The 26,744-nt window shown below is 47.4% G+C and overlaps 1 protein-coding gene and 1 long non-coding RNA gene across 6 annotated transcripts in view; one reads left to right on the top strand and one right to left on the bottom strand.

The window, feature by feature from the left end:
• The first annotated feature begins 1,816 nt into the window (after nucleotides 1-1,816).
• The window catches only part of KCNA6 (potassium voltage-gated channel subfamily A member 6), a 45,383-nt gene continuing 20,455 nt past the window's right edge, over nucleotides 1,817-26,744 (top strand). For 3 of the 5 annotated variants that reach the window (XM_053894733.1, XM_053894734.1, XM_053894735.1), the window contains exon 1: nucleotides 1,817-6,668. In XM_053894733.1, the coding sequence (XP_053750708.1) occupies nucleotides 1,926-3,512 (1,587 nt within the window). In that variant the 5' untranslated portion in view covers nucleotides 1,817-1,925 and the 3' untranslated portion in view covers nucleotides 3,513-6,668. Of the gene's footprint in view, nucleotides 6,669-21,040; nucleotides 21,228-26,744 lie in introns of all 5 variants that reach the window. The other 2 variants (XM_019464774.2, XM_053894736.1) reach the window with 2 other exon arrangements.
• On the bottom strand, nucleotides 17,569-23,183 carry LOC128774914 (uncharacterized). The gene is made up of 3 exons (XR_008419416.1): nucleotides 22,804-23,183; nucleotides 20,582-20,675; nucleotides 17,569-18,666 (listed from the first exon to the last, which is right to left on the bottom strand). It is a non-coding gene; the product is annotated as an uncharacterized LOC128774914 (long non-coding RNA).

Below are 26,744 nucleotides of genomic sequence, written 5' to 3'. Positions count from 1 at the left end.
CTGAAAGTGGACGTCTGAAAAGATCAGAGCAATTCTTTTCCACCAAACTCTAACCTGTCTGACCTAGTAAAGAAAGACTACATGGTCTCTAGTGGAAAAGGACAGAAAACCACTCTTACCGCCTCCCTCCAGGAGAGTTAGGGATAGTCTCTAACAACGAACTTTGGTCCCTACCCAAATACTGCCAGGGGAATCTTCACTGTAACATTACCTAGGAGCAGAGGACATCTTTTTCATTGGGGTGTGAGATAGTGTTGTGAGTTAGCACAGGTAGAGCTCCTGGAATGTGGCCAGCACATATCAGATGCTCAGTAAATATAGCTATTCTTTTTATCAACATTCTTACATACCACTTTCCACTCACCTCCTCCTCCTTCTTCTTGTCTGTGCAATAAGCAGACATTCCAGAAGAGTTCCCAGAAAGGCTGGGAGCAAATGAATTTCACGGTATGCTTCCTTGGACTATGATACCTCTGAGATACCATCATCTTCTGGCTCTTTCTTCACAGGGGCTGCTGCCTAAGTTCCCAGGACTCCGGGGGGGGGGGGGGGACTTCTGATGGGGAAGGCAATAGGGGACTTCCCAACACTTTCTCTGCTATGGCTTTGCGATTCTAGGACAGCTGCAGCCTCACCCTCCCAGGTTTGCAAAGGGAGATGTGGGATTCTCTGGGGACTTACATTGGAAGACCATCTAAATTGGAAGCTCTGAAGACTTCTAAAAATGCTTTCTCTATTTTTTTTTTTTTTAATAGAGATTAGGGAAGCTGGCAAATGGGTCTTGGTAAATACAGAGGGACGAATTATGATTTGATTGTTTCATGAAATTTCTGGATGAGTGGAGACACAGTGCTCCGCGTTGTGTGTTGTGCGGTGGGGCGGGGTGTGTTTTCTCATGGATGAAATGCACTGCGCAGATCAACTCCCGTAAAGCGAAATAAGGAAAGCTGATTGCGGAGGTGGAGGGGGGTGTGGTATTAGGATGCTGGTGCTTGGTTAGGGGGGCCGCGATTGTGAATGCAAGGGAGAGGCGTGCCAGGCGTGCGCGGGAAAGATTACTGGTGAGGCAAGTGTGTGTCTATTTCCACAGCGCCCTGGCTCGCCGCAGCCCCTGGCTGGGCGAGGGGTGTGATGTGAGAGTGGGGTGGGAGGGGGCAGCAGGCGGGGCCTGCCACGTCACTTGGAGAGTGAGTGTTGGGAAGGAAGGGCAGAGCGGAGAGCCGAGCCGCTGCAGCTGCCGCGGCTGCAGAGAAGGCTTGAGCGGTGGGGAGGTGGGTCCCCGCGCCCCGGCGCCGGGGCAGCCGCAGGGCCCTCTCGGAGGCCTGAGGCGCGACTCACAGGGAGGAGGTGGCGGCTGTGGCGGCGGGAACGGCGACCTTGGCCAGACGGGAGTCCGCGGTGCACGCAGGGCGGAGGCCGAGCCCCGCCAGGAGTCTTTGCCGAGCCGGAGGGAGGCGCATCTGGCGCTTCGCTCCCAGCGGCAGCCGGGGGGCTCGAACGGCTGGAGAGCGCAGTGGGAGCTGGGAAGAGCTAACCCGTCCGGAGGGCGGACCCCCGCGTCCCAGAGCCCGGGCTCAGGCACGGCGGGGGGCGAAGCCACGCGTCTTCTCGGGCAGCCGGTTTCACGCGCGCCAGTTTGCTGTTCCAGGTATCCCAGTAGGCTGTAGCTGTATCCCAGGCGCGGCTGTCTTGGAGGCGCGGAGCTAAACCCTCTGCGTCCGGGCCCCCTCCCCAGACCCAGCCTTGCAGGGACCGGGGTTTCGGAGCTCTCGGACCCAGCGGCCAGGCCAGATCTAGAGCTCGGAGGAGCGCGAGCCCCACCCTAAACAGAGAGCTCCGCTCTGAGAGCCGGGAAGAGGTGCCGCGCTCCAGAGGTGGTGTCGTGGGCGCCGTCCTAGTGGCGGGGAGCGCACCGCGGAGGGGACATGAGGTCGGAGAAATCCCTCACGCTGGCGGCGCCGGGGGAGGTCCGTGGGCCGGAGGGGGAGCAACAGGACACGGGAGACTTCCCGGAGGCCGGCGGGGGCGGGGGCTGCTGTAGTAGCGAGCGGCTGGTGATCAATATCTCCGGGCTGCGCTTCGAGACCCAACTGCGCACCCTGTCGCTGTTCCCCGACACGCTGCTGGGAGACCCTGGTCGCCGCGTCCGCTTCTTCGACCCCCTGAGGAACGAGTACTTCTTTGATCGCAACCGGCCAAGCTTCGACGCCATCCTCTACTACTACCAGTCCGGGGGCCGCCTGCGGAGGCCGGTCAACGTGCCCCTGGACATCTTCTTGGAGGAGATCCGCTTCTACCAACTGGGGGATGAAGCCCTGGCGGCCTTCCGGGAGGACGAGGGCTGCCTGCCAGAAGGTGGCGAGGACGAGAAGCCACTGCCCTCCCAGCCCTTCCAGCGCCAGGTGTGGCTGCTCTTCGAGTACCCTGAGAGCTCGGGCCCCGCCAGAGGCATCGCCATCGTCTCCGTGTTGGTCATCCTCATCTCCATCGTCATCTTTTGCCTGGAGACCTTGCCCCAGTTCCGTGCAGATGGTCGAGGTGGAAGCAATGGTGTGAGCAGAGACTCCCCAATTTCCGGGGGTAGTCAGGAGGAAGAGGAAGATGAAGATGATTCCTACACTTTTCATCCTGGCATCCCGCCGGGGGGAATGATGGCAGGGGGCTCATCCTCACTCAGTACTCTTGGGGGCTCTTTCTTTACTGACCCCTTCTTTCTGGTGGAGACCTTGTGCATAGTTTGGTTCACTTTTGAGCTCCTGGTTCGCTTTTCTGCCTGCCCTAGCAAGCCAGCCTTCTTCCGCAACATCATGAACATCATTGACTTGGTGGCCATCTTCCCCTACTTCATCACCCTGGGCACTGAGCTGGTGCAGCAGCAGGAGCAGCAGTCAACCAGTGGAGGGGGTGGCCAGAATGGGCAGCAGGCCATGTCCCTGGCCATCCTCAGGGTGATCCGCCTGGTCCGGGTGTTCCGCATCTTCAAGCTGTCCCGCCACTCCAAGGGGCTGCAGATCCTGGGCAAGACCTTGCAGGCCTCCATGCGGGAGCTGGGTCTGCTCATCTTCTTCCTCTTCATCGGGGTCATCCTCTTCTCCAGTGCCGTCTACTTCGCAGAGGCTGATGATGATGATTCACTCTTTCCCAGCATCCCGGATGCCTTCTGGTGGGCAGTGGTTACAATGACCACGGTAGGCTACGGAGACATGTACCCCATGACGGTGGGGGGCAAGATCGTGGGCTCGCTGTGTGCCATCGCTGGGGTCCTCACCATCGCCCTGCCTGTGCCGGTCATTGTCTCCAACTTCAACTACTTCTACCACCGGGAGACGGAGCAGGAGGAGCAAGGCCAGTATACCCATGTCACTTGTGGGCAGCCTGCACCAGACCTGAAGGCAGCTGACAGTGGACTTGGCAAGCCTGAGTTCTCTGAGACCACTCGGGAACGGAGACCCAGCTACCTTCCCCCTCCGCATCGGGCATATGCAGAGAAAAGGATGCTCACTGAGGTTTGACTGATGCAGGAAGGGCATCAATGAGAAGGACGACACTGAGCAAACAGTCTCAGGCTTCCTTCTCATTCTCCACTCCCTTCACCTGACCTCCAGCCGACTTCCTGATTCCCTCCCCTGCACTCAGTCCAGATACCTGGACTGTCAGCCTTGTTGCTTGATTTCCGCAGCATTCAAGGTTCATCCATCTAAGTGACATTTTTGAAATTCTAACGGTGCCACCCATTCATGCCCATCTTCTGTCATGTGGATGAGATTTCCGTCTGACCTTCCCTCATGACTGTAAATTTTCATGTCTGGGGCTTGGAATTCTCTAGGAACAAAGATGTCAACCGTATGGAGACCAAGCATACCTGGGTCCTATTTCTCTCCTTAGTGTCCTTTGCTTTGGGGCATGCACCTGTCAGCTTCTGGCTAGGTGGTAACTAGCAGAAGCTGGAGGACAGAAACAGTATTCATCTTTCTGTTTTATTCCCGTGCCTGTGACACCTGCTAGTCATCCTTCAGAGGACCCTTGGTAAAGCCTTTAGCTGCACAGCCTCCAGATATGTCATTCATCTTGAATCTTGGAAGGAATTAGAGAAACTACAGTTAAACTTGGCCATTTGGAGGCCATGAGAGTCAGTCCCAGACCAAAGGGGCCAATGGATTCTTCCAGGTGTCCTGGCACGGTGGACATCGGCCTTTGGTCTGCATTCAGTCTTTCCCTCCCCGACTGTCTAGCTTCCAGGAAGGTTCCTTCTCAGAGCCAAATACTCTTTTTGTGCAAGTGCCTTCCTGTGCAGAGGACCTGGAAAGAGGGAACCACAGAGCCAGGAGAAATGGCAACTAGCTTGACGGAGTATCTACAGAGTTAGTATCAGTTAAGCAGCCACTGTCATCTGGGAGGCGTGCAAAGAGGAGCCTTGTTGCAGATGGCAAGTTTGTCTTCTTTGCTTGCCCCCCAACCTTCTCCAGCACCCCACCCTCCTTCTTCCTGGGAATTTGACTTAGGATTGCAGTTGAAGGTTTTCCAAAGCAAACTCCAGCTTATACCTGCAGACAGGTAAAAGCACGCATTGGATGCTAGCGTGGGTTTCTTCCCATTTTATGTGCAATGAAATAGGTTTACAGTAAGGAAGAAACATCATTCCTTTGTTGACAGCCTCACCGTTAGAGGTTTATTGCTGAGTCAAGCAAACATTTACCTGGTCTGCCCCTTGAAGATGCAGCTGACCTGCTCTAACTGGTAAGGTAATGTTACCACCGGGACTAAGTCATCCTCTTCCAGCGTGAAACTGCTGCCTTCACCCCCCACCCCCCACTTCCCCTCATTTCTCTCCTGGTAACATTGTCATTTGTTTGTTGCCTTGAAAAACTGTGATGTACTGTTCTGAGCTCTTCTGGGTGCAGTTCAGAAACCGAAAGGACTGTTAACATGTTTTTAATTTTGTATCTATGCTTTAAGACTCTTTGATGAGGATTTAAAAAAAAATTTCTCAAAGAGCAACTTATGAGGAATGGCCTTTTGAGGGTTTTCTTGAGAGACACTGTGGCTCCTGTGAGTGCCAGATCTAAATCTGGATTTTGCCACAGCTTTACAGGGTAACACAGTTCCTCTTTGTGCCTCAGTTTCCCCACCCATTAAATGGGAACATTAATGTCTTCCCCTCCCTACCTCATGGGGAATGTCGATGTACTGGGAAGCTGGGGATGATGCTATGCAAATGTGTGAATTTTAATAAGGGTATTGATTTTTTAGTTCATTAGCCTGTTTCCTTCCGTGTCTCCCAGAGTCAAAAGCTCCCCACAGAGTTGCTGCCTTGGATTCAAAGCCCAAGAGTAGGCCACACTGGGCTATTAGCTCCTTAAATCCCTCTTTAACCTCTTGAACTGGGCTTCAGTCTCTCTTCTTACCCTTCAGCAAAGAGGATGCTCTTTAGACAGGTTCAGTGGGATCCTTCCAGGGCCAGAGGCCGCCTTGATTGGGAGTTTGGCTTCTCCAAGCCTGAAATACAGATGAGAGGAGTTCATGACTCAGTAATCTGCTCTGAGGCCATAAAGTTCCAGTTTTCCAAATTCCTTCAGTTGCTTCTGGCTATTTGGGGAAAGCAGAAGGGCCCACTACAGAGGCAATAGGGATGCTTCCAGTGAGGGTAAATGTTGGAACATGTATGCATGTATCTCTATATGTGTGTATGTGATCATCCTCATCACCATCCCTAATGAAACATTTCCTTTTCAAGTCAGAGCATGCCTGAAAGTAAAGGGTTTGTGGAGAGCTGGGCTCTCCAGGGACTCTGGTTGCCATAGCAACCTTCCAGACTGTTCTCTCTATCTTCTGATTTGAGCAGCAAGTGAGAATGGGAGGCTACAAATTCCCAGTTTCCGAAATGAGAACACCTCCTACATAGTGGTTTAGGGGCTGGTAATGACCAGCAGGATGTGTGACCTTTGGAAAATGAGGGGGATACATACAGCTCCCCCAAACTTCCTCCCTGGACCTTTCTTCCTGGCCTTCCCACCCAGTCATCGAAACTGCCTCATCTCACCCCTGATTCTTCAGAAATCTGAATGCTAAGCAACGGCCAGTTAAACTAATGTCAGTATTATCTCTTTCAAAATGACAAGGGGAGACTTGGAGGGGACACGCTCCTCAAGAGGCGGCCAGGCTGGGCCTTGCCAAGAGTGCTGACAGTTGTGGTCCGAAACAGTATCCTGGAGGTCCCGTCTCCTCAGAGAGAGGCTCCTCCCAAGTCCGAGAGAGACGGAGAGAAATGCCACTTCTTCCTCCCAGGGAATAATCTAGCTCCATTCCTAGCAGTCTCATAGGTGGCTCTCCTTAAGACATCGAAGAAACACAGAGAGGCTGTGACCTGACCTAGTTTCTGTGAAGGATTTTGCCAAGTGATCCCTCTCTGACTCTGAGCCTCTTTATGTGGATTCTGTGCCCTAATAATCAAGAGAATATGCACCCCGTGCTTCCCAGATGGCTGGGGTGGCGATGTCACAGCTGCTGGCAAAGGCAAGGGTCAGTCCTTCGTTACACCTGACTCAAGCCGGCAGGAGCTCCCAAATGCTTTCCTGGATCTGGCAGGCACAGCAGAGATGTGGAATAGTCCTCCTGCCCTGATCATCCCCAAGGAGAGAGTGGGACAGCTGGCCGCCTTTGCATCTGAGGTAGGTTGTACTGTTGGGGAACTTGGTTCCTGGCTCAGAGCTCTGGGTCAGATCGGAACTGGGGGAGGTGAGCACCTGCATTCTGGAGACTCAGGGCTTTGATTTCCCGTTCCTCAGTGGCCACCTCCCTCTCCTGTGTATTCTTTGTGACTGCATGGACTTCAGTGTCCTTCCTTGGTTTCTGCTCTCTCACTGCTGTCTCCCCAACTCTTTCTAGTCACCTCCTCTTCTCTGCACCTCCCCTTCCTTCTAGTTACTCTCATTTTCTCTGTTTTTTTTTTCCCTCTTCTTGTCACGTCTCTCTGACATTTGACCTTCTGCTGTTTTATTCTCTTCTTCCTTCTATATGTGTCTTTCTATCTCTCTCCTTGTCTCCACCTTTTTAGTGTCTGGGGGCAGCTGTGGCATTTCTGTTGAGATCACACCTTGAACTCTAGGACAGCAGTGATCTGGGGTGTTTGATAAGGAGTCTGTTCTCCAGCTGAAAGATGCTCCCCAGCCTTCCCTGCCACCTCAGTGTACCATCATTTCTTGCCAGGCTGGCCCCTGTGTGTTCAAGTCCTGAACTTACAGAGCAAGATGAGATTGTGCTGGGTTTAGAAAAATGTTTCTGCAGAACTTTCCTGTATCTTCCAAAATAAAAGGAGAAAGAAAAAAGGGGGGGGGGGAGGGAGAGAGAGAGAGAGAGAGAGAGAGAGAGAGAGAGAGAGAACCTCCAAGTCCCTCAACCTTAAGAAGCTTATAGAAAGTTCAAAACAAAGGACAGTACATATTTTAAAAAAGAAAAAAAAAAAAAAAGAAAAAGGAGTGCCTGCGTGGCTCAGTCATTTAAGCATCCGACTTTAGCTCAGGTCATGATTTCATGGTTCATGAGTTCGAGCCCCATGTCAGGCTCTGTGCTGATAGCTCAGAGACTGGAGCCTGCTTTGGATTCTGTGTCTCCTCCTGTCTCTGCCCCTCCTCCACTCATCCTCTGTCTCTCTCTGTCTCTCAAAAATAAATAAACATTAAAAAAAATAAAAAAAAACACAGTAGAAACAGTAGGCTAAATGCAAAAATGAGGATTTAGGATGAAGGCATAAGAGTGGAATTAGCCCAAAACACCTTAATGCAGGAGTGGCCATCATACTGACCTAATTCTTGAAGGTCCCCATAGCGTCCAGCTGTCTGTCTTGCATACTGAAGGCAGAACAAAGCAACGGCGTATATCCCAGGGGTGCGAGGTGCACAGGACGCTCCTTGCCAAGATGGATTAAAATTCTCTACCCAGTTTGTAAGGGGAGCTGTGTGTGCTGGAGGAGGTAGGCTATAGGCAGTCCCACTGCATCAGGACATCGGGGGCTTTTTGGAGGGTAATGGATGTTTTCTAAAACAGGATTATGGTGATAGCTGTATAACTCTATAAATTAACCAAAAAAAGTCATTGGATTGTGGGTCGGGGGAAAGTGGCATGAGGTTGATAACCTGGGAGTTTCACACCTTGGCTGGGAGAATGGTTTGGTTTCTTAAATCTAGAAAGTTAGCATCTCTAAAGATGGACCAGCTTAAATATCCAGGATGGAATGACAGATTTTTTCTTCTGCCACTTGGGGACACTTTAGAGCTTTCATGCAGTTTGCTCCTTTCTACTCAAGTGTGGTGCCAAGAACTGCCTTTTTTTTTTTTTTTTAATTTTGACAATCAAATCATTGTGGGATTTACATGCTTTTTCCTTTTTGCGCGAGCAAAAGAAAGGTCAAAGCCATTTTTGGTAAGCGCAGGGCATGATTAGCACATATTGGACTAGGGTAAGTATGTTGGACATTATTCATTACGTAGGACTAAGGCAGTGAACCTGCCCGAGGGGTTCATACTCTGCTGGCAAAACACAAAGAACAAAAACTTCAAAATCCCCACAAACAAACCAAAACCCCCCACCTAGTCTCTGCACCTGTAGACTCAGGATTCCTTAAGAAATTGTACAGGAATCAAGGTTTTATTCTGCCGGCAACCTTTCCACTCTCCTCCCTGACCCTTTACAGCCACTGTGGGGCCCCCGCAGTCGTTGGTGTTTGGACACAGCAGTGGGTGGTGACCACCTTCCATCAGCTCACCCTTCTCTGTGGCTGTCTGTCAGACATTGCTCTTCCCCGGCGGCCCTCACTGGGTGCTGTCCTTCCCTCCCCATGGCACTTCACATGGGACACCTCTCAGTCCTGTTGCTGATCATTCCTTCTCTGCACTGGCTGAGCCCTTGCTCTTGGCAGTATTCCTGTCACCCGGCATCTCTACACAAATGCCAAGAGAGATTCCCAGAGAATACTGTCCTCCTGGGACAATCTGGCTGGAACCTCCATGCCAGCCCTCATCGGGCTTGACTGTGTGCTATTGCCCTGGGAAGTCAAGGTCACTTAGGGAAGGAAAAGAAATCTGTTAATTCTTTAAACCGTAGGGTTTCCTCTCTGCATTCTGCTTTACCCCTGGCAGCCTTGGGTTGCACAGATAGCTTCTGGCAGAATATGGCCTCGGGCTTGGGGCTTTAGTGAGAGAGGGAACTTGCCAGATGCAGGCCACTGGGAGTAAAAGACAGATGGGCTCTGAGTTCTTATGTTACTGTATCTCCCAGTGAACCACCTTCCTGTTCTGGGCTTGAAGTCGCTGTGGGATTGGAGATGGTCATGTCGTGTCCCTTTGCTCTGAACCCCTAGAGAAAGGATTTCACCCTGCTTCTAATCCCCTGGGTACCCTAAGGAGGGAGTGGTCATCTGTTAGTGACCACTTTGGAAGGACAAACAGGGAACTGACTCCCTAGTTCCCAGAACAAAAGAGCAAAAGGGGCCACAAGTATCATTAATACTGGTCTCATCTTGGCTACCACTTAACCTACTTAGGGCCTAGCCCTGGTGAGGTTTATAACAAATTTTTTTTTTTAAACACAACTCTGACCTCATCATTGTTACTGTGAAGGGGATTTTCCCTTAGTCTGTCATGGGCCTCAGCAGACAATCTTTGCTTTCCCCTAGAAAACATCTTGGCACCATAAGCAGCTTCTGCTGCAGGCAGCAGGAAGCACAGACAGACCCCGGCTCTTTGGTGAGAGCAAAACCAACATTTCAAAAGGAAATCGCAGCCACGCAGTCTGCTGGTGCTGCTATTTTTGACATGCTTGCTGTTCTCTCAGGGCTTGACAACCTCTGTCTCCAGGAGACAGACAGACCAGCCCTTGGCAGGAGAGACACTTTGCTTTGAAAAAGAACCTAGGAAGATAGTCTTGTGGCTGGAGGGGGCCAGGAGAACAAGCCATTCCTCCCCTCTCCTCCAGGAAGCTGGGCTCCTGGCCATCAGGGTCTGTGGATCTGAGGCTGGGGCACCATTCTGGCCTGGTGAATCCTTCCTCAGCTTTGGTCCTCCCCAATGGGAGTGGTCCTAACACGAATGAGGATGACACCATCCATTTAAAAGCATTTAAAATGCCTTCAGTGCTCTCAAACATCACATCCTATAACAACAAGATTAGGAGCATGGATCCTGGAGCCAGGTATTCTGTGTTCAAATCCCACCTCTGCCATTTGCCTGCTGGGTGACATGGAGCAAGTTCTGAAACTTCTCTGTGCCTCAGTTTCCCATAAAGTGGAGGGAGAGTAATAGTACCGATTTCATGGAGCTGTTTTGAGGATTAAATGAGCTAATAATATACATAATGTCTACGTAATATGTAATAATAGGTACACAGTATAGTGTGTAACAATATATGAACACTCTACAAAGATTGGCTGTTACTATTATCCTACAACAAACAAATGAGGCAGGTAGGCCAGGCATTGTTTTGCTCTGGCAGATAAGACAGTTGAGGCTCAGAGGGCATGTTCAAGGGCACACAACTAATATGTGACCCATCACCCTCAGGGGAGATGTAATTTACAGAACTCAGTGAAGGCCTGATTAATACTAAACAAGAAGAAGAGAAAATGAATTTGTAGCTCCTAAATGTGTATACAGGCTTTTATTTACACGCTAATTTGTCTCTTAAGGGAAAACCAGAAGGTGTCCTAGGTATATGTGTGTGTATATATATATCTCATATAGCTATATATATATATACAGATTTATATATATGCAAATATATATATGTGGGTGTAAAGATGGACAGGTTTCCCCAGCTATCCAAAAATAGAGCATTCCTATGAAAGCTTTCATAAGCCAAATGAAGTAAAGCAAAGAAGCAATTACCATTTCTTAAAAGCAAAAATCCTCTTCAGATTTCTTTGGGATAGTGAGATCAGGCACCAGCATAGGTCTTTAGTAAAAGCAAACCTGTATATATGTTAAAAAGAAAAAAAAAAAAAAAAAGGAAAGTGGTTTAAAGAGAACTTTCGGATAGCAGGGAAAACCTGTTGTTCTTTCTATAGACCCCTCCTCATTGTCACCACTGCTTTCTGCCCTCCCCATTTTAATAAGTCCATTACAGCCTTCCTCACACACTTCCTCCGCATCTTCCTCCTTGGGACAAATGCAGGGTCCCACAGTTAGCCCTGAGGCCAGAACACATAAGTCAGACTGCAGCTCAGTTTTCTTGTACTGTTCTAGTGGCCCTCACAATCCCACCTCTCCCAGTCCTGTCTTCAGCAGCTCCCTTTTTCCCCAGCCATCTTCATGACTGACTGTACACCACCCCCACCACCACTTTGCAGGTGGTAACACCCTGTAACATTCCTAGGGTGTTCTCCAGCTTCCCTTTCCTCCTTTTAGGGGGAGGAGACAGGAGGTCTTAGAGTGGGGAGAAGCTAGCCCCTCCTACTCCTGTGAGTCCGAATTTGCTTCCACTGCAGTTCTCTCTGGGGGTCCTGGACTGAGGCCAGAATGCTCCACTCACCCTGTGCTCCCTCCCACAGCCACGCCAGCTTGCACAGGGAACCTGGCCCAGGGCAGAGCAATGGGACTGCCTCCTCACTCCCTATTCTGACTTCTTGGCTTGCTTGCCTTTGGAGGTAGAGAACTTGCCTCTGAATCACCATTATTAGCTGCACCTCATTTAACCTCTACAGTTTTGTCATCTGCAAAATAAGAGAGCTAATTCCACTTGCCTCACACAGTTGTTGGGAGGCTCAAACAAGAGGCACGTTAAAGAGGTTAGTGGGAAATAAACTCTCAGCGGAGCACGGCTGAAGGGGCCCCAGTGACACTGAACAGCCACCAGGGAGTGGGGCTAAAACCACCTGTACTCTCAAAGAAAGGCAGGATCCCTGCTGACTTCAGTTCTGTTCTCTGAAACAAACATTGAAATGAAATATGGTATAAAAAATAGACTCGTGGTAGCTAGCTATTTTATCCAGAAGGCTCTTTGCCTGAAGCAGTCACAGCAGAATCTGTTTAAATAATTGCACTTAAGATGTGATTTAATATATAGGAATGTAATCTGAATGTATCTTGTAAGAATAGAATGGATATACCAGTAATATTTTTTCCAGCCAAGGTAGATAATCCTTCCCGGGAGCACCAGAGCATTGGAAACGACAATACTGAGGGTCGCAGGGGGGGAACAGGAGTGCTAGGAGGGGCCCTAAATGCTCCTCTTTGTGAAGGAGAAGGCTGATGCGGACAAATGGAACAATTAACCTATGATCACAGGCAGTTCAGAGCATAACTGGGTCTAGGACTCACATTTTCGAACTCCACCACCGGTATATTTTTCTATGGAAAAATGGAAACCTAAGGATTAAACTTAACCAATTGTATTCATTTCCCACCCAACCAAACTCCTTAGCACAGCTGTCCATAGGAAGTGGAATTAAGTGCTTTTTAATTTCATCTCTCTCTTCCCTGACTTTCCGAGGTACAGAGGCAGCTGGCCTAACTAGAGAAATTCTTCATCAGATAACCAGCTCCTGGATTTGTAAGGAATGAATGACTAAAAATTGTTACTCTAGTAAGTACAAAAGGTATTTTCACACAGGGCAAAGACAGGCTCATGCATAGGCACTGGCCTGGGCAGCCAGGCCCTGAGCTTTTAATCTTACCAAGAGGCTCTATGTAACCTTTTAGGGCTATACTTTTAATGTTAAATTTAGTGACTGGGCTGCAGGAAACTGTCACAAATTGGAAGTCAGGAAAGCAGGAGGTTATTGGAGACTTCTGTATTTTAAAGAGAAAAGAAGAGGGGCGCCTGGGTGGCTCAGTCGGTTAAGCATCTGACTTCAGCTCAGGTCATGATCTCGTGGTTCCTGAGTTTGAGCCCTGCGTCGGGCTGTGTGCTGACAGCTCAGAGCCTGGAGCCTGCTTCTGAGTCTGTGTCTCCCACTCTCTCTGCCCCTCCCCCACTCATGCTCTGCCTCTCTTACTCTCAAAAATGAAAAAAAAAAGTTAAAAAAAAATAAAAAAATAAACAGAAAAGAAGGCACACAAAAATTGAGCATCTTACCCAGGAGTGCCGATTTTCTGATGACCTAGGAAACAGAGATCTGCTTCTAGATCCTTCCCTGTACTTTGTTGTCCTGGGAGAGAAAGAGAAGTCACTGTTGGTTACAGATGCCTTTTATAAATCACTAGTGTCAGGAAGAACAAAGTTTCCAGAAGCCATAGTGGCTGAGCCATAAATCAGACAGGCGCTCCCCAGCTGCTTTAAGGCAATTTGGCATTGCTGGAAGGAGAGAGAAGTCTGGCATAATGGGGAAAAGAGTTTGTGTCTCTTGTAAGACTGCTGCTCTCTGTGCTTCGGGGGAGGGGTCACATTCACCCAGGAGCAGCACACACGTGTGTGCGTAGCGGACCCAGGCTCTCACACACCACCCCCCCCCCCCAACCGACACACACACTCAGCCACACTCCAGGCCTGGTAGTTGCCCTCAGCTTCTCTGGAGCTTTGTTTGGTTTTCATTTTATACGCTTAATTTTTTTTTTTGCACCTGCAACCCTCTGGTAGATGGTTTTATAACCTTGCAGAATTCCAAATAACAATCCCAGAGTACCTAACCTAAAACTGTGCAGGTTGTTCCTCATAATAGGTCCTCAGTCAGTGACTTGTGGATCACATATGATTCAGTGTTAAGAAATAACTGGATATGCAATTTTATCTCAATAAAACTGGGAAAAGATACAATAAATATTGGGAGATTTCACATGCAGACTTTGACTTTTGTTTTCTTTTGAAAAGTCAAAGGTCTGGTCTTGATGATCTTGCATTTCAGCCTTCCACCAGCTGAGTGAGCTGCCCCCTTCAGAAGGGGAGTGGGTTCTCTTTTGTCCAGTGCCCTCTGAGTGCCACTCAGTGCCCAGTGGCCATCTGTCATTTTTGTTGTGCCCACGGCATTGTTTTCCTTCTAGGTGGGAAACATTTCCTATGTGTGCATTTCTACTAAGGGCACTACGCCCCCAGCCCACTTCATCTGGTGATCCCATGGATGCCGGTGCATGACCCCTCTTGAAGCCTTCCTGCATGATCTCATTGAACTGAGTCTCAGTGTACTGTTAGAAGGGAGTGGGGGTAGGTGTGGTTATTGGGAACAGAGTGAAAGCCGAAGCGAGGGCTGGCAGCCTATGGAGGAGGCAGTCACGACTCCAGACGAGAGACAGAATTGGGTGGCTGCTTGGAGAGAAGGGACCTTGCAGGAATCAAGAACGTGCTAAGTTATGTTCTCTGTCCAATTAAGTGGGCAAGGAGAAGTGTGATGCAATTAAGGATTTCCATCTACAATTATTAAAATACACACACACACATACACACAACCCCAAAAAGTCAAACATCGGTGTTTTGGTATTTCTGATTTGAAGCCAGCTGCCTACTTCTGTGATGTCAGATAATGAAACATCACTCTGTTCGTGCTGGCTGGCACTGAGCGTTACGAGTCAGGGCTCATCTGGCTTTCCTGGGTAATAGTTGGCCACCAGCCATGGGCTCTGCATTAGTGCCACACTGTGAAGCCCACGGTCACCCCCAGATCCTTTCTTTCCTCCCTTCCTAGACTCTTCTCTGTCAGTTTCAGCTCTTAGGTAGACTCCCCTGTCTGTGAGCTTATCGGCCCAAAGTGAGCTGACCATAGAGTTGGAACTATGTCCAACATTATTATATTGGGAGAGAGGTAAGAAATGTTCTCCTCTTTTCCTTGCTTTACCTCTTATTTCATCAAAATGTTTCAGGGCCAGAATTCAAGTGGGGAGTGTCAGTAGCAATTTCGGCTAGAGATAGCTCAAAATCCTTAGGGTCCCAGGAGTGAAGCAGATTTCATGTTGGCCATGCCTTACTGGGGACAGCTTTCACTTCTGAAGACCCAAATTTAAAAGGATTCTATGAACTTGCCACCACCCTCCTCCCATACTGCCCTTTCTAGGAGCACAGGAAAAATTCAATCGGGTGGGTTAAAGGAAATCCATCAAGGGCCTTCCATCATAATGCCTGTCTGCCTCATCATTTCCAATAGATGTTCTGAAAAGTTGTTTTTGTCATGACTGTGTATGTGTGCGTGTGTGTGTAAAAGTAATAGAATCACTTTCCTATCAGAGGTGATTTTAGGCAGGGGCCCTTTCACGTTTAAAAGAAATTGAGGCACCTTGGTGGCTCAGTCGGTTAAGCATCTGACTACAGCTCAGGTCATGATCTCACAGTTCATGAGTTCAAGCCCTGCATCAGGCTCTGTGATGACAGTTCAGATCGTGGAGCCTGCTTTGGATTATATGTCTCCCTTTCTCTCTGTCCCTCCCCCACTCATGCTTTTTGTCTCTCCCTCTGTCTCTCAAATATAAATAAAAATATTTAAAAAAAGAAAAAAACATCACAGAATATAGTTAAACTTAAAAGAAAATATATGGTCTATAGAAAAAAATGCACTTAAATTAGTTTATGGCATACTTCATACAACTGTAATTCTGTCTGCTAGTGGAAGGACAGGGGATGCTGTGGTATTAGAAATGGTGGGGATTTTGGACCAGATTTGAGAAAGAGCTTTTTTATTCACTGGAGGAACTAGGGGATATTTTTCAAAACACATGTTCAAAAGTGGGAACTCTATCAAACTCTGTTACAATTTTCTCATTTCCTTGCTGCATTTCTGACTGTCTAGATGATGAATTTCCAAGTATATAGCATTGTATCTCCCATACCTACAGCCGTTTCAGCTGAGAAAGGATGGGAGAAATGAGGCTGTGGCCCTAAGTCCCTTGTGTCTCTCTATAACCATGTGGGAAGGGGTGATGATGGCAGTCATCTCAGGAGTCAGCACCCAGGGCTGCCACCCTGTCTGTGTAACTGTGTGGCCTGGGAACCTATCTGAGCCATGGTTCTCTCCTCTGTAAAATCAGGCCATTGATAGAACATCCCTCGTGGTGGCCAGTGGGGTTAAAGGAGATGATGCTAATAATGAGCATTGCAGGTCCTGGTGTGTAGTATGCATTCAATAAAAGTAGGTTATTTTTTCCATGGTCTCTTTCTCTTTGGCCCACTTCAGCACTATGCTTACTGAAGCATGGTCAGGGCCTCTAAAAATTGCCCAACCTTTAGAAGTAATTAGAACCACTCAAAGCTCATGTAAATCTAGGTCTTCAGGAAATATATGTGCAATAGTTTCTGTCACTTTGTAGATTTGGATTTCCTGACCTAACACTGACCATGATTCAGGTAGGTAATTATCCAATACTTGGTTGTAACACAGGCAACTCATATAACAGAGGCTTAATACCCCCTTAGACAGAACACTGCTTCCCTGCTAAAACAAGGCAGCGAAGAGAATACTCAGTGGTTCTGATAATCCCTTTAGAAAGAATATAAGCAGGGGCGCCTGGGTGGCTCAGTTGGTTGAGCGTCCGACTCTTGATTTTGGCTCAGATCATGTTCTAGTGGCTTGGGAGATGGAGCCTGGTGTTGGGCTCTGTGCTGACAGCATGGAGCCTGCTTGAGATTCTCTCTCTCTCTCTCTCTCTCTCTCTCTCTCTCTCTCCTCTACCCTTTCTCTCTCTCTTTCTTTCTAAAAAAAAAAAAATAAGCAAAATCCTGGAAAGCAGTGAGAATTTCCAACACACTTAGAAATTAACTGGAACATCAAATAACTGAATGTAGAAAGATCATGTGGTTCAGCTACTCACTTGTCTGACTTTTGGGCTTGCCTTGAGTGAAAGAATGAGCTGAAAGGAGACTGCACAAGAACCCAGGAAGGTTTCCTCGAGTGCTGAACAGGCCCATAAATATGCCTTTCATGATGCATTTGGGGTTGATCTTCTTCAGAATTATAACACAAGCCAGCGGAAAATATGACTTGATTTATGGATAATGTCTTTCTTTACATACAACATTTCAGGAATGCATTTAATTTGCAAGGAAGTCAGCTGAACTCAATGATGTATAAGTAGAGACTAAGACAAGATGACATACAAAAACTGAGCAGGCAGTGGCTTCCAAAAGTCAAAGAATCCATTACTCTGTCCTGCATTAGGAAAAGTCCCTCATTATCCCAGGCCTATTCTGAACACCCCCCCCCCCACAATCAGGGGATGGGAGGGAGAGAGACTTCCAGGGATGTTGTAGGGTTGTTTTTCTCCTATCTCAGTTATACATGTGCTTTAAACTTCCTTCCCACTATTTTGTACCAACTGAGATGGATACTCAACTGACCATATTACCTAGAATAACTCCTTATGCCAGAGTTCCTCAAATGTGATATGCAGAGTATTAGTCCTCCACAGCATTCCCATGGAAAAATAGTCCCCAGCTACTACGTACCTGCCTCTTGGAGATACACAATACATGGGATTGTAAGGTTAAAGGCCCGGAGAAATCTTGCAGTGAATAAAACTATTTCATCTGTTAAACCAGTGTTGTTCAAATTATTTTTACTGTAGTATCTCCACCCCCTTTCTGGGGGGAACTTCTATTCACATCCTACAAAAATTGTAATCCAAGGAATAAATTTTGAGAAACTCAAAGACATCTGAAACTCCTTATGAGTTTCAGTCCATGGAACTTCAGCCCTTAAAGGATTTCTTGAATGGACCATTTTGTGGCCTCTTGTCAACCTTCTGAAAGTTCTCCACACTCCTTTTGAGTCATGCAGATACATACAGAATCAATGTTTTGATAGGGCTCTGAACCATGTGAGAGAAGATACCTCCCCTTTGCTGACCTTCCAACCTTCTTAAATAGGAGACTTTGAGAAGAATAACTATAAAATTTGGTCTTATTGGTTCAATTTAGAGTTTCTGTTCTATTTGCTGCAAATGTCCACACTTGAGATGCACTTCTCCAGATTGATAGCTTACTGATGGCATTGCCTTGTGGTGTAACAGCCCAAGTTCTATGCACATCGTTAATAAAACTGAAGATTATAATGTGTGTCTCTACAAGTGCTTTTCTAACTTAAACTAGAACTTTTCATAAAACATTCAAGCATGCCTCTGCTAATGATCATATTTAAAATATCTTATTCACAATCTGAACAAGACTCAAAAAAAAAAAATACTAGCAGTGAGCTCTAAGAACCCAGGCTCCTCAGTCTTTTTTCCTGTTTCCCTAAATATTTTTTTCAAGGTATTCTCCCAAGGTGCTTCAGGTGCTGGTGCCTCCAGTTGGACCCCGTTCCTCCAGTGCTGGGACTTCAGTCCTCTGGGCACCTGCTAGGTGCCACCAAGGGCTCTTACCTTTGACTCTATTCATTCCAGGAAAGGTCTGATGCTCACTGTCTACTCCTCCACCACCTGGCCCAGGACTACAGTCCTTCCTCCATGGGTTGATTCCTTTCTGTGTTTAGAGGTAAAAGGAGAGAGGATGTAGGTGCTCTTGACCTGTTGTTACCTTTGTACCCGTTGTTCCTTTTCTGGACATTTGTGGGCTGTGAGGAGTGCCTGCTAGCCAGTTATTTCTTGCATCTTTAAATCTTTAAATCTGCTGAAAGTTTGAACAAGTGGACTGTGGAGAAGGTGGGCATTGCATCCAGTTCTGGGTCTGTCACTGACCCGCTGTGTGACCATGAGCAAGTCGCCTGTCTGGCACTCAGCACATGGCAGCTATTAGTATTATTCTCTCGTCCAGTGTCTTTATCTGTAACATGAGATAGTTGGATTAGACAATTTTTGAGTCTTTGCTAGAAAATTCTGTGGGCGTCTATCTTATTCATTAAATGTACAGCAGGTCCCCTTGATAACTTGGCAAACTTTATTGTTTGACTTTTGCCACGGGAATGATCTTTTAAAAAGAGAGCCGGAGTTACTAAATTTCAACTGTATCTAGACTCAATGAATTTCAGGGTTCACCCACTCCATCCTCTTATTTTACAGACAGATTTCAGAACTTACCACTTACAAATATACTGAGCAGGTTACAGCAGACTTTTAGAAGAGATATGCTAATTTTTATGTAATGTCGAATGGCATAAATCTCTTCCCTCTGCTTTTCCTCCTTCCTTCCTTCTTTCCTTCCTGCCTTCCTATTTTTCTTCAATGAGCTTTTAGTTATTAAGTGCTTCCAGATCTTTTTTATTTCAAAGTTGCAAAATAAACATTCCTCGGTTTTGGCTGTGTCAAGTATCTTGGCATTATGATTGGAAAAATGTTGGGCATGCAAAGGCACTTCTATATTAAGGAGAAGCAGGGGGGAAATGAAGACCAGCAGGGGTGCTAACTAGTATTATCTGGGTCTCTGGCTCCCCATTTACCAAAGGAGCCTGTAGAGAAGACAAGGGAAAGAAAAGTTGGTACAATTCTTTGGTATCCTTAGACAAAGTAGAAGCTGACTTTGTCATTTCTGGGAAAGTGGTAGTGACCCTAAGGGCAGGTGCTGGATTATATGCTGGCCCCACTGTGCTGTTCAGTGGCTCTGGATAGAAAGGTCTTGGTTGGATAGAAAGTGCCCAGCTCTGCCCTACCAGCTCAGCCTTGGGAGCTAGAGCTACACAACCAGACCAGGGTTCCCCCTGTGCCGGGTCCCTGTCCTGCATGGCTGTGCTGGGTCCCAGTCTTGCATGGCTGCATTGGTCTTGGTGCTTTTTGGTGTTTGGTTATCATGTTCATTCCATTTAGCTTCCCTTGCTATTGTTAGTGCACCAGATGAAGCAGCAGAACCCTGGACAGGGATAGAAAGCCTGTGTGGGCTCCTAATGCACTGTTTGGCCTTGCACAAATTCCTTGAAACATTTTATTTTCTGACTTTTTTGTTCACTATGGAAAAGCATACAAGTCAGAAACATGTAAAGAAGAAAATAAAAGATCCCATAAATGCCACAGCCAGAGACATTCAGTATCGGCCTGTTTGCAGTTTCTCTTCTAGATTAGCTCTGTCTCTGTATCTATATCTCTATAGAGGTCATATTATATTTCATTAAAAAAAAACCTCCTATATGGGGCGCCTGGGTGGCTCAGTCACTTGAGCATCTGACTCTTGATTTCTGCTCAGGTCACGATCCCAGGGTTGTAGGATCGAGCCCCACATTGGACTCCACCCTGAGCATTGACCCTGCTTAAGATTCTCTCTCCCTCCCTCCCTGTCTCTGTGTCTCTCTCTGTCTCCCCCATTCTTTCCCTCTCTCCCACTGCCCTTATCCCCAACTCATACACTCTCTCTTTCTCTCTCTAAAAAAAAAAACCTCATATATCTCTAATATTCTCATGCAATACATCATATAGATACACCATATTTGTTAACCAGCCCCCTACTGTTGGACATTCAGGTTTCTGTTCTAAATGATGCTACAGTGACTATTTTTAGTGTGGATATCCATCCACATTCATGATTATTTCCTTAGGTTTTATTCCTACAAGAGTCATGAACAAATGGAGCAAATCATGTTCTAGACCCCAGCTTCCTTACCTATAATAAAGCAGCAGCATAAACAACAATTATAGCAGCACTTGCCCAGCATATCATTTGCCAAGCCTGTGTCTAAGAGCTTTACATGTCCTAACTCATTTAATCTCCACGGCAGTCCTGTGCATATCTCTCCTTCAGAGAGGTGGCTTACCCAAAGTGGCACAGCCGGTCAGCAGCAGGGTAGGATTTCAACCCAGGCAGTCTGGCTCGCAGTTCTTGGTCTGAATGGCTGTGCTCATATGTCCCTGTGAAAGAAAAGTACTAGACCCAGCAATCCTTAAGCCACCTTTCCTCCTAACATTAGCTGCATTATTCTGTTCTACACTAGCAATGTGCCCAGATGACAAGGTTGCCTGGTAAGAGTTGGCTGGCTCCTTAAGTCCTCTTCATCTGCCCATTTGAGTACCTGATGAGGTTGGGGTCTCTATGTGTGAGTGGGTGTGAGTTTGTGTGTATGTGTGTGTGTGCTTATATAATCTTTGGAATGGAACAGAGTCAGAAGAGACAGCATAAAACAAGAAAGCCTGAACAATATATTGGCAAAACAATAAAACACGGGTAATCCCTGCTATAGTTACAGATAACATCATGGTTTCCTCTTTATCTTAAGGTTCTCAGGCTCTTTGGTTGGGAAATTTGTCATTTCATCATTGGACTGTCACCTCAGTGCAGCAGGGACAAGATTGGATGTGACTGTCTAGCACAACTCCATCCCAGAAGCACATGTTCACACATACTATCTGAGGGGCACTTCCCCTCTCCGAGCTGCTATGCCTGCACTGTAAAAGCATCGCTGGGTATGATTTTTCATTCTGTAGGGAAGGAGATAGTTGACAGACTCATCACTGGAATGACGTATCCATGCTGCTTTTATTGCTTGCCCAATGTAGAGATTGCCAGGCCTCCTTGGGATTCTGACTGAGTAGATCTGGGAGAAGCTGGGAGTCTGCCTTTATAAAACATGTGCTCCAAGAAATTACCTTCAGGAAGTTTGGGAAATCTTAGGCAGTGGGGCTCAAACTTCACAAGACATCAGAACCCCAGAGAAGATATTATAAAAAAAAGTACCACTTCTTGGGGGTGCCTGGGTGGCTCAGTCAGTTAAGCATCAGACTCTTGGTTTCCACTCAAATCATGGATCTCACAGTTCGTGAGTTTGAGTCAGGCTCTGTGCTGACAGTGTGGAGCCTGCTCAGGACTCTCTCTCTCTCTCTCTCTCTCTCTCTCTCTCTCCCTTTACCCCACCCCTGCTCATTCTCTCTCTCTCTCTCTTTCAAAATAAATAAACTTAAAAAAATACCACTTCCAGTCCCCTCTGCTGTCTTGCCCCTCTCCACCCCCAGTTTGAATAATTGATCTAGGACGGGGTCCAGGTGCAACATTTTAAAAAAATGATTATTTATTATTTTTGAGAAAACGAGAGAGCGCACACACATACAAGCAGGGGAGGGACAGAGAGACAGAGGGAGACAGAATCTGAAGCAGGCTCCAGGCTCCCAGCTGACAGCAGTGAGCCCTTGCAGGGCTCACACTCACAAACCATGAGATCATGACTCAAGCCAAAGTTGGACACTCAACCAACTGAGCCACCCAGGTGCCCCTAAGTGCAGCATTTTTAAAAAGCTTCTCAAGAGACTGTAGTGTGTATCTGGAGTTGGGAACTGCTAGTTTAAGAAATTCTGGCAAGAATAATTTTACACCTTTCCATTGAAGTGCACTTCATACTTTACAGATGGCTTTCACAAGTGAGCAGCATAACAATGCACTACAGTCAGTAGGGCAGGCATTTGTATGCCTGTCCTTGGCCCGGAGACGGTGACTGAGTTGCCCAAGTGTGCACAGCTTCTCCCTCAGTCAGCAGCAGCTGTTCTCTGCCCAGCCCAGGCCAGTCCTGCCAGGCCCTCCAGGAGGGGGCAGCTTCCCCTCTCCTGAAGATCTTCCAGGACCAAGTTTTCTTAGCTTCCATCAGCCTTCTCACCTAGTGTGGACGCTGGGGAGGCTCTTTCTGTTCATTCTCACCCACATCCCTTCTACTGCAGCTGCTCTTCCTTCTCACAAAGCCTCCATGTGAAATGTACAGCTATGTTTTCTTCCCCTCCCAAGCTTCGTCCCACTAAAGCGTTGGATAATGGCTCCGAGAAACAGAAGCCTGGGGACCTGGACAGTGCATGTCACCCACAGCAGTCTGACCTCAGCCTCCCATGTAGCTGGCAGGTTCTGGGAAGCCACATCCACAATCAGCTGCCTCGGGGATGCATTCCCTTCTCCCCAGATGGCACCTGCCATCCTGAGTTCTCACATTCACCCCCAAAGCTTCTCTACCCTGCACCTACCCACCCTTCCATCCCCCACCCCAACAGCCTTAAAGCCCACCTGAGTCCTTCCTGTGAGGCTGCTCTGAGGGCCAGAGGCCCTTGCAGTGGTGAGTCCCCACTCTGGACATCTGGCTGATCGGAGCTCAAGGTAGAGCAGGGAGAGAAAACATAGCCAGGTAACTGCCCCTCCACTGTTCTCCACCCAGCAACCAACTATTTGCTCATACTCTCCGGACTCAAACCAAAGACTCTGGCTGCCCTTTACTCTTCCTCCTCTTGTTCAAACCTTTTCCCTTGCACAGGCTGTGTCCTGGAGCGGCTCCCAGCGACTGCAGGCTCTCTGTGTCAGGATCCTGCAGCCTCAGTACCAGGGATGCTGGCTGCGGGGGCAGGAAGAAGGCGGGGTTTTGTCTTAACAGCAATGCGGGTGTAAATGCCCTGCCTAGTTCCCTTTGCCTAACCTATTCAGCAGCCTTGTGACTGAGGTGAAGCCTCCGCCCCTCAGATTCCTGCAGCAATCTTGTGTTTCCCTCTGTCAGGGCCTGCCCACTGCTGGTTGTTAGCTGATTTAAGGGGTTGGTGTGGAAGGTCAATCGATGTCCTCAATGACATTTGATCCCCTAGGACTGATTTTCAGGAAAGGCACATTCTCTGCTAACAGGGCTGGCCCCCTCCTCTTAGACAACAGCCCTATATGGATTTTCTGCCCCATCAGAGGATTTGGAAGAAAGGGAGAGGACATGGGATGAACAAGCTTTCCTTGTTCAAACCAAGGGAAGCAGTGGTGAAGTTTCCCATGGTTGGGAACGACCGGCTTGGTGAATCATTACCGTTCTGGTTGGACATCATCAGATCGAATGGTTATGAGAAGGTTGAAGAGTCCTTTACAGTTGCCCCTTTATCTGCCCCATTGTCACCCACAAGGCCGAGGCTCCAACAGCTAAGTCAATATTCTTGGACCCTTGACACGGCGGATTGGGGGAGGTTTGGATCTGAACCAACCTTATCCTCATTCCTAGAAACTGTCAGTAAAGGGAGATCAGTCTAGGCTAGCTTCTCTATGGAAGAGATGGAAAACCTCCAACCATGGGAACTGGAAGGGGTCTGATCTATTATATAAATTGACTTTCTTATTTTATAAATAAAAAAAAAGAGAGAAATCATGTGATTGAGCCAAGACTACAGGGCTGTTATGACTGTTATGGCTACTTCATTCCAGAGCTGTCTTTTTTTTAAATGTTTATATATTTTTGAGAGAGAGAGTGTGAACAGGGAAGGGACAGAGAGAGAGGGAGACACAGAATCCAAAGCATGCTCCAGGCTCTGAGCTGTGAGCATGGAGATAGACATGGGGGCTTGAACCCATGAACCGCAAGATTGTTACCTGAGCTGAAGTCAGAAGCTTAACCGATTGAGCCACCCGGGCGCCCCCACAGAGCTGGTTTGAAGTCTAAAGTGTTAACTCACTGACTCTCTTGACTAGGGGATACCTCTACAACTAATCCCCTATGAAAGCTTATGTTCCACTGACACTTTGAAGAAATCCTAGTAGTTAAGCCCTGCATGGGGGCTTTGTGGGGAGCCCCCAGACTTTGGCATCGAACTGACCTAGGTTCGAATCCTGAGTTTTCCACTCACTAACATCAGGACTATGGTACGTTTCCTACTCTCTTGAGGCCGGTATTCTTCAATTGCAAAATAGGAATCATTATATTTATTTCAGAGAAATATTGTGAGGGTTTTCTAAAGTGGATAACATGTGCTTAGCACATAATCATTGTTCAGTAAGAGAAAGATGGCTTCTTGGCCAAAATACAGACTTCTTCCCTCCTTCTCTGTGCTCTAATTCTGAAGCTGATTTTCAGAATTATTTAGTGCTTGCATGCTTGTAGCTGGGAGAACAGAGGGCTTCCTTTTGCCTTTTCTCCAGACTCCAAGGGGGGTGGCCCTGCACAGAGCCTGGGTATCCATCTGCTAGGCTCTGCTCATGCCTCTCAGGCCCGAGGCAACTCAGATGTAGAGAGAGATGTGGTGGACTCTGGTGATTTGAAAGAAACAGGTACCTCTCTGTTACCTTTTTTCTAGGCTTATGAAATCCATTCATCCTGTGATCTAATCTTTATTAAAGTTCCACTCAGGTGGCCCACTGAGTTAGAGAACGTGAAGAGTACATGGGTTACACTGGTAGAAAGAGACTCTTCAGGCCTGGTCATTTCTGAGGTCATGGGCATTGGCCTGTTGACCCTTGAGACCATGTGCTTTTTGAAACTTTTTTGAGAGTGGCTAGGGAGAACACTGGTTTGTACCTCCTGACAGGTCTGTCTTGTGACCTCACAGAATTAACCTTTGCTGGACCTATAATGAGAAAGCTGTTTTTTCCTCGGTCTGTCCTTTATACCTTAAATTATCACATCCAAGCTTGCCTCTTGGTCATTCACCTTTTCCCAAAACAGATTCCCATGGAATGTCCATTCTCTAGGGCCAGAGAGGGGCCCGCCTCTCTCCACCTCCTCTTGGATTCTTATCTCTCAACCCTAAACCTCCTTCAGAGACCATCCAGCTCAGATCCAGCTTCCTTCATGAAGCCTTCAGATGGACTAGCCTGCTCATTTTGCGCTGTGTGAAGGTTACCTTGTATTGATATGTATGTTTTCAGACTCTAATCCTTTCTTTTTAAGTTTGTTTGTTTATTTTGAGAGGGAGAGAGAGAATGAATCCCAAGCAGGCTCCGTGCACTATCAGCACAGGGCCCAATGTGGGCTTGAACTCACGAACCATGAGATCATGACCTATGCCAAAATCAAGAGTTGGACGCTTAAGTGACTGAGCCACCCAGGTTCCCCCAGACTCTAATCTTTTCTACAGATACAGCACCAGTTCTTTACCTCAAAGTGTTGACAGCCTAGTTAAAAGATACACATCTTAAGTCCAGTTAGACCAAAGGCAGAAGCCTTCTCTTATCTTTTCACTCCTGAGAAGGAGGAAGCTATCAGGAAGCTATTGGCTGCATCTAACCATAAGATTTTTTTTAAGTTTATTTATTTATTTTGAGAGAGAGAGAAAGCATGAAAACAAGGGAGGGGCAAAAAGAGAGGGAGAGAGATAATCTCAAGTAGGCACTGCACTGTCAGCACAGAGCCCAGCACAGGGCTTGAACTCACAAACCATGAGATTGTGACCCGAGCCGACATGAACATTTGGATGTTTAACCGGTCTAGCCACCCAGGAACCCCAAACCATAGGATTAAAAAAAAAAAAAGAAAAAAAGAAAAAAAAAAACACGATACCAAAAGATCATTTACTATTTTTTATAACTCGGAGTCTTGAGGAGGGACAGCTCCAGGATTGGTAAGTCAGTTCATTATTTCTATGTAACTAACCACTTCAAAACTTAGGGGTTTGAAACAACAACAATTATTTCTTAGCTCCCAGTTCAGCAGGTCAGCAGTTTAGGCTGGGCTCAGCCTGGCAGCTCTTCTGGTCTTGCCTGACAGATGCTTCCTTATGCCTCAGTGGCCAGCTCTGGGTTGATCAGGTGGTACTGCCTCTGGGGGTTGGCTAGCTATTGGCCAGGGACCTTTAGCTTCTGCCAGTGGCTTCCTCATCCCTCTGGAAGGTGGCCTGGGCTCTTTATTATACTGGATTCAGGGGCCCAAAAGCAAGCAGATGTTGTTGCAGATTTTGAGTCTAGAGTTCTGTCTTGTCCAGCAGGAGAGCAGCTGCAGAATTGAATATGAGAGAAGCTAATGTCTGGAGGAGAAAAGAGCCCTGAGGAAGGGTCCTTGCTCTGTAGTTTTTAGGATCAGAAGGCTTACATTCATGATGGATATGCAGAAAGAGACAATAAAACAGTGATCATTAACTCATGTGTGTGAGAGAAAGGGGGTTTTGAAGGTGTGTGGTGTTAGGGGTTAGGGTCAATACAAATCAAAGCCCCAGTGCCAAGCAGATGGCTGTTTACTGCAGGCATTAGGCATCGTGTCTGTTTATCTTAACTTT

The sequence above is a fragment of the Panthera pardus genome, unplaced genomic scaffold (assembly GCF_024362965.1).
Source record: "Panthera pardus isolate Hobbes unplaced genomic scaffold, ASM2436296v1 HiC_scaffold_6, whole genome shotgun sequence".
NCBI classification, from domain to species: Eukaryota; Metazoa; Chordata; class Mammalia; order Carnivora; family Felidae; genus Panthera; species Panthera pardus.
This window is presented reverse-complemented; position numbering and strand designations above follow the sequence as displayed.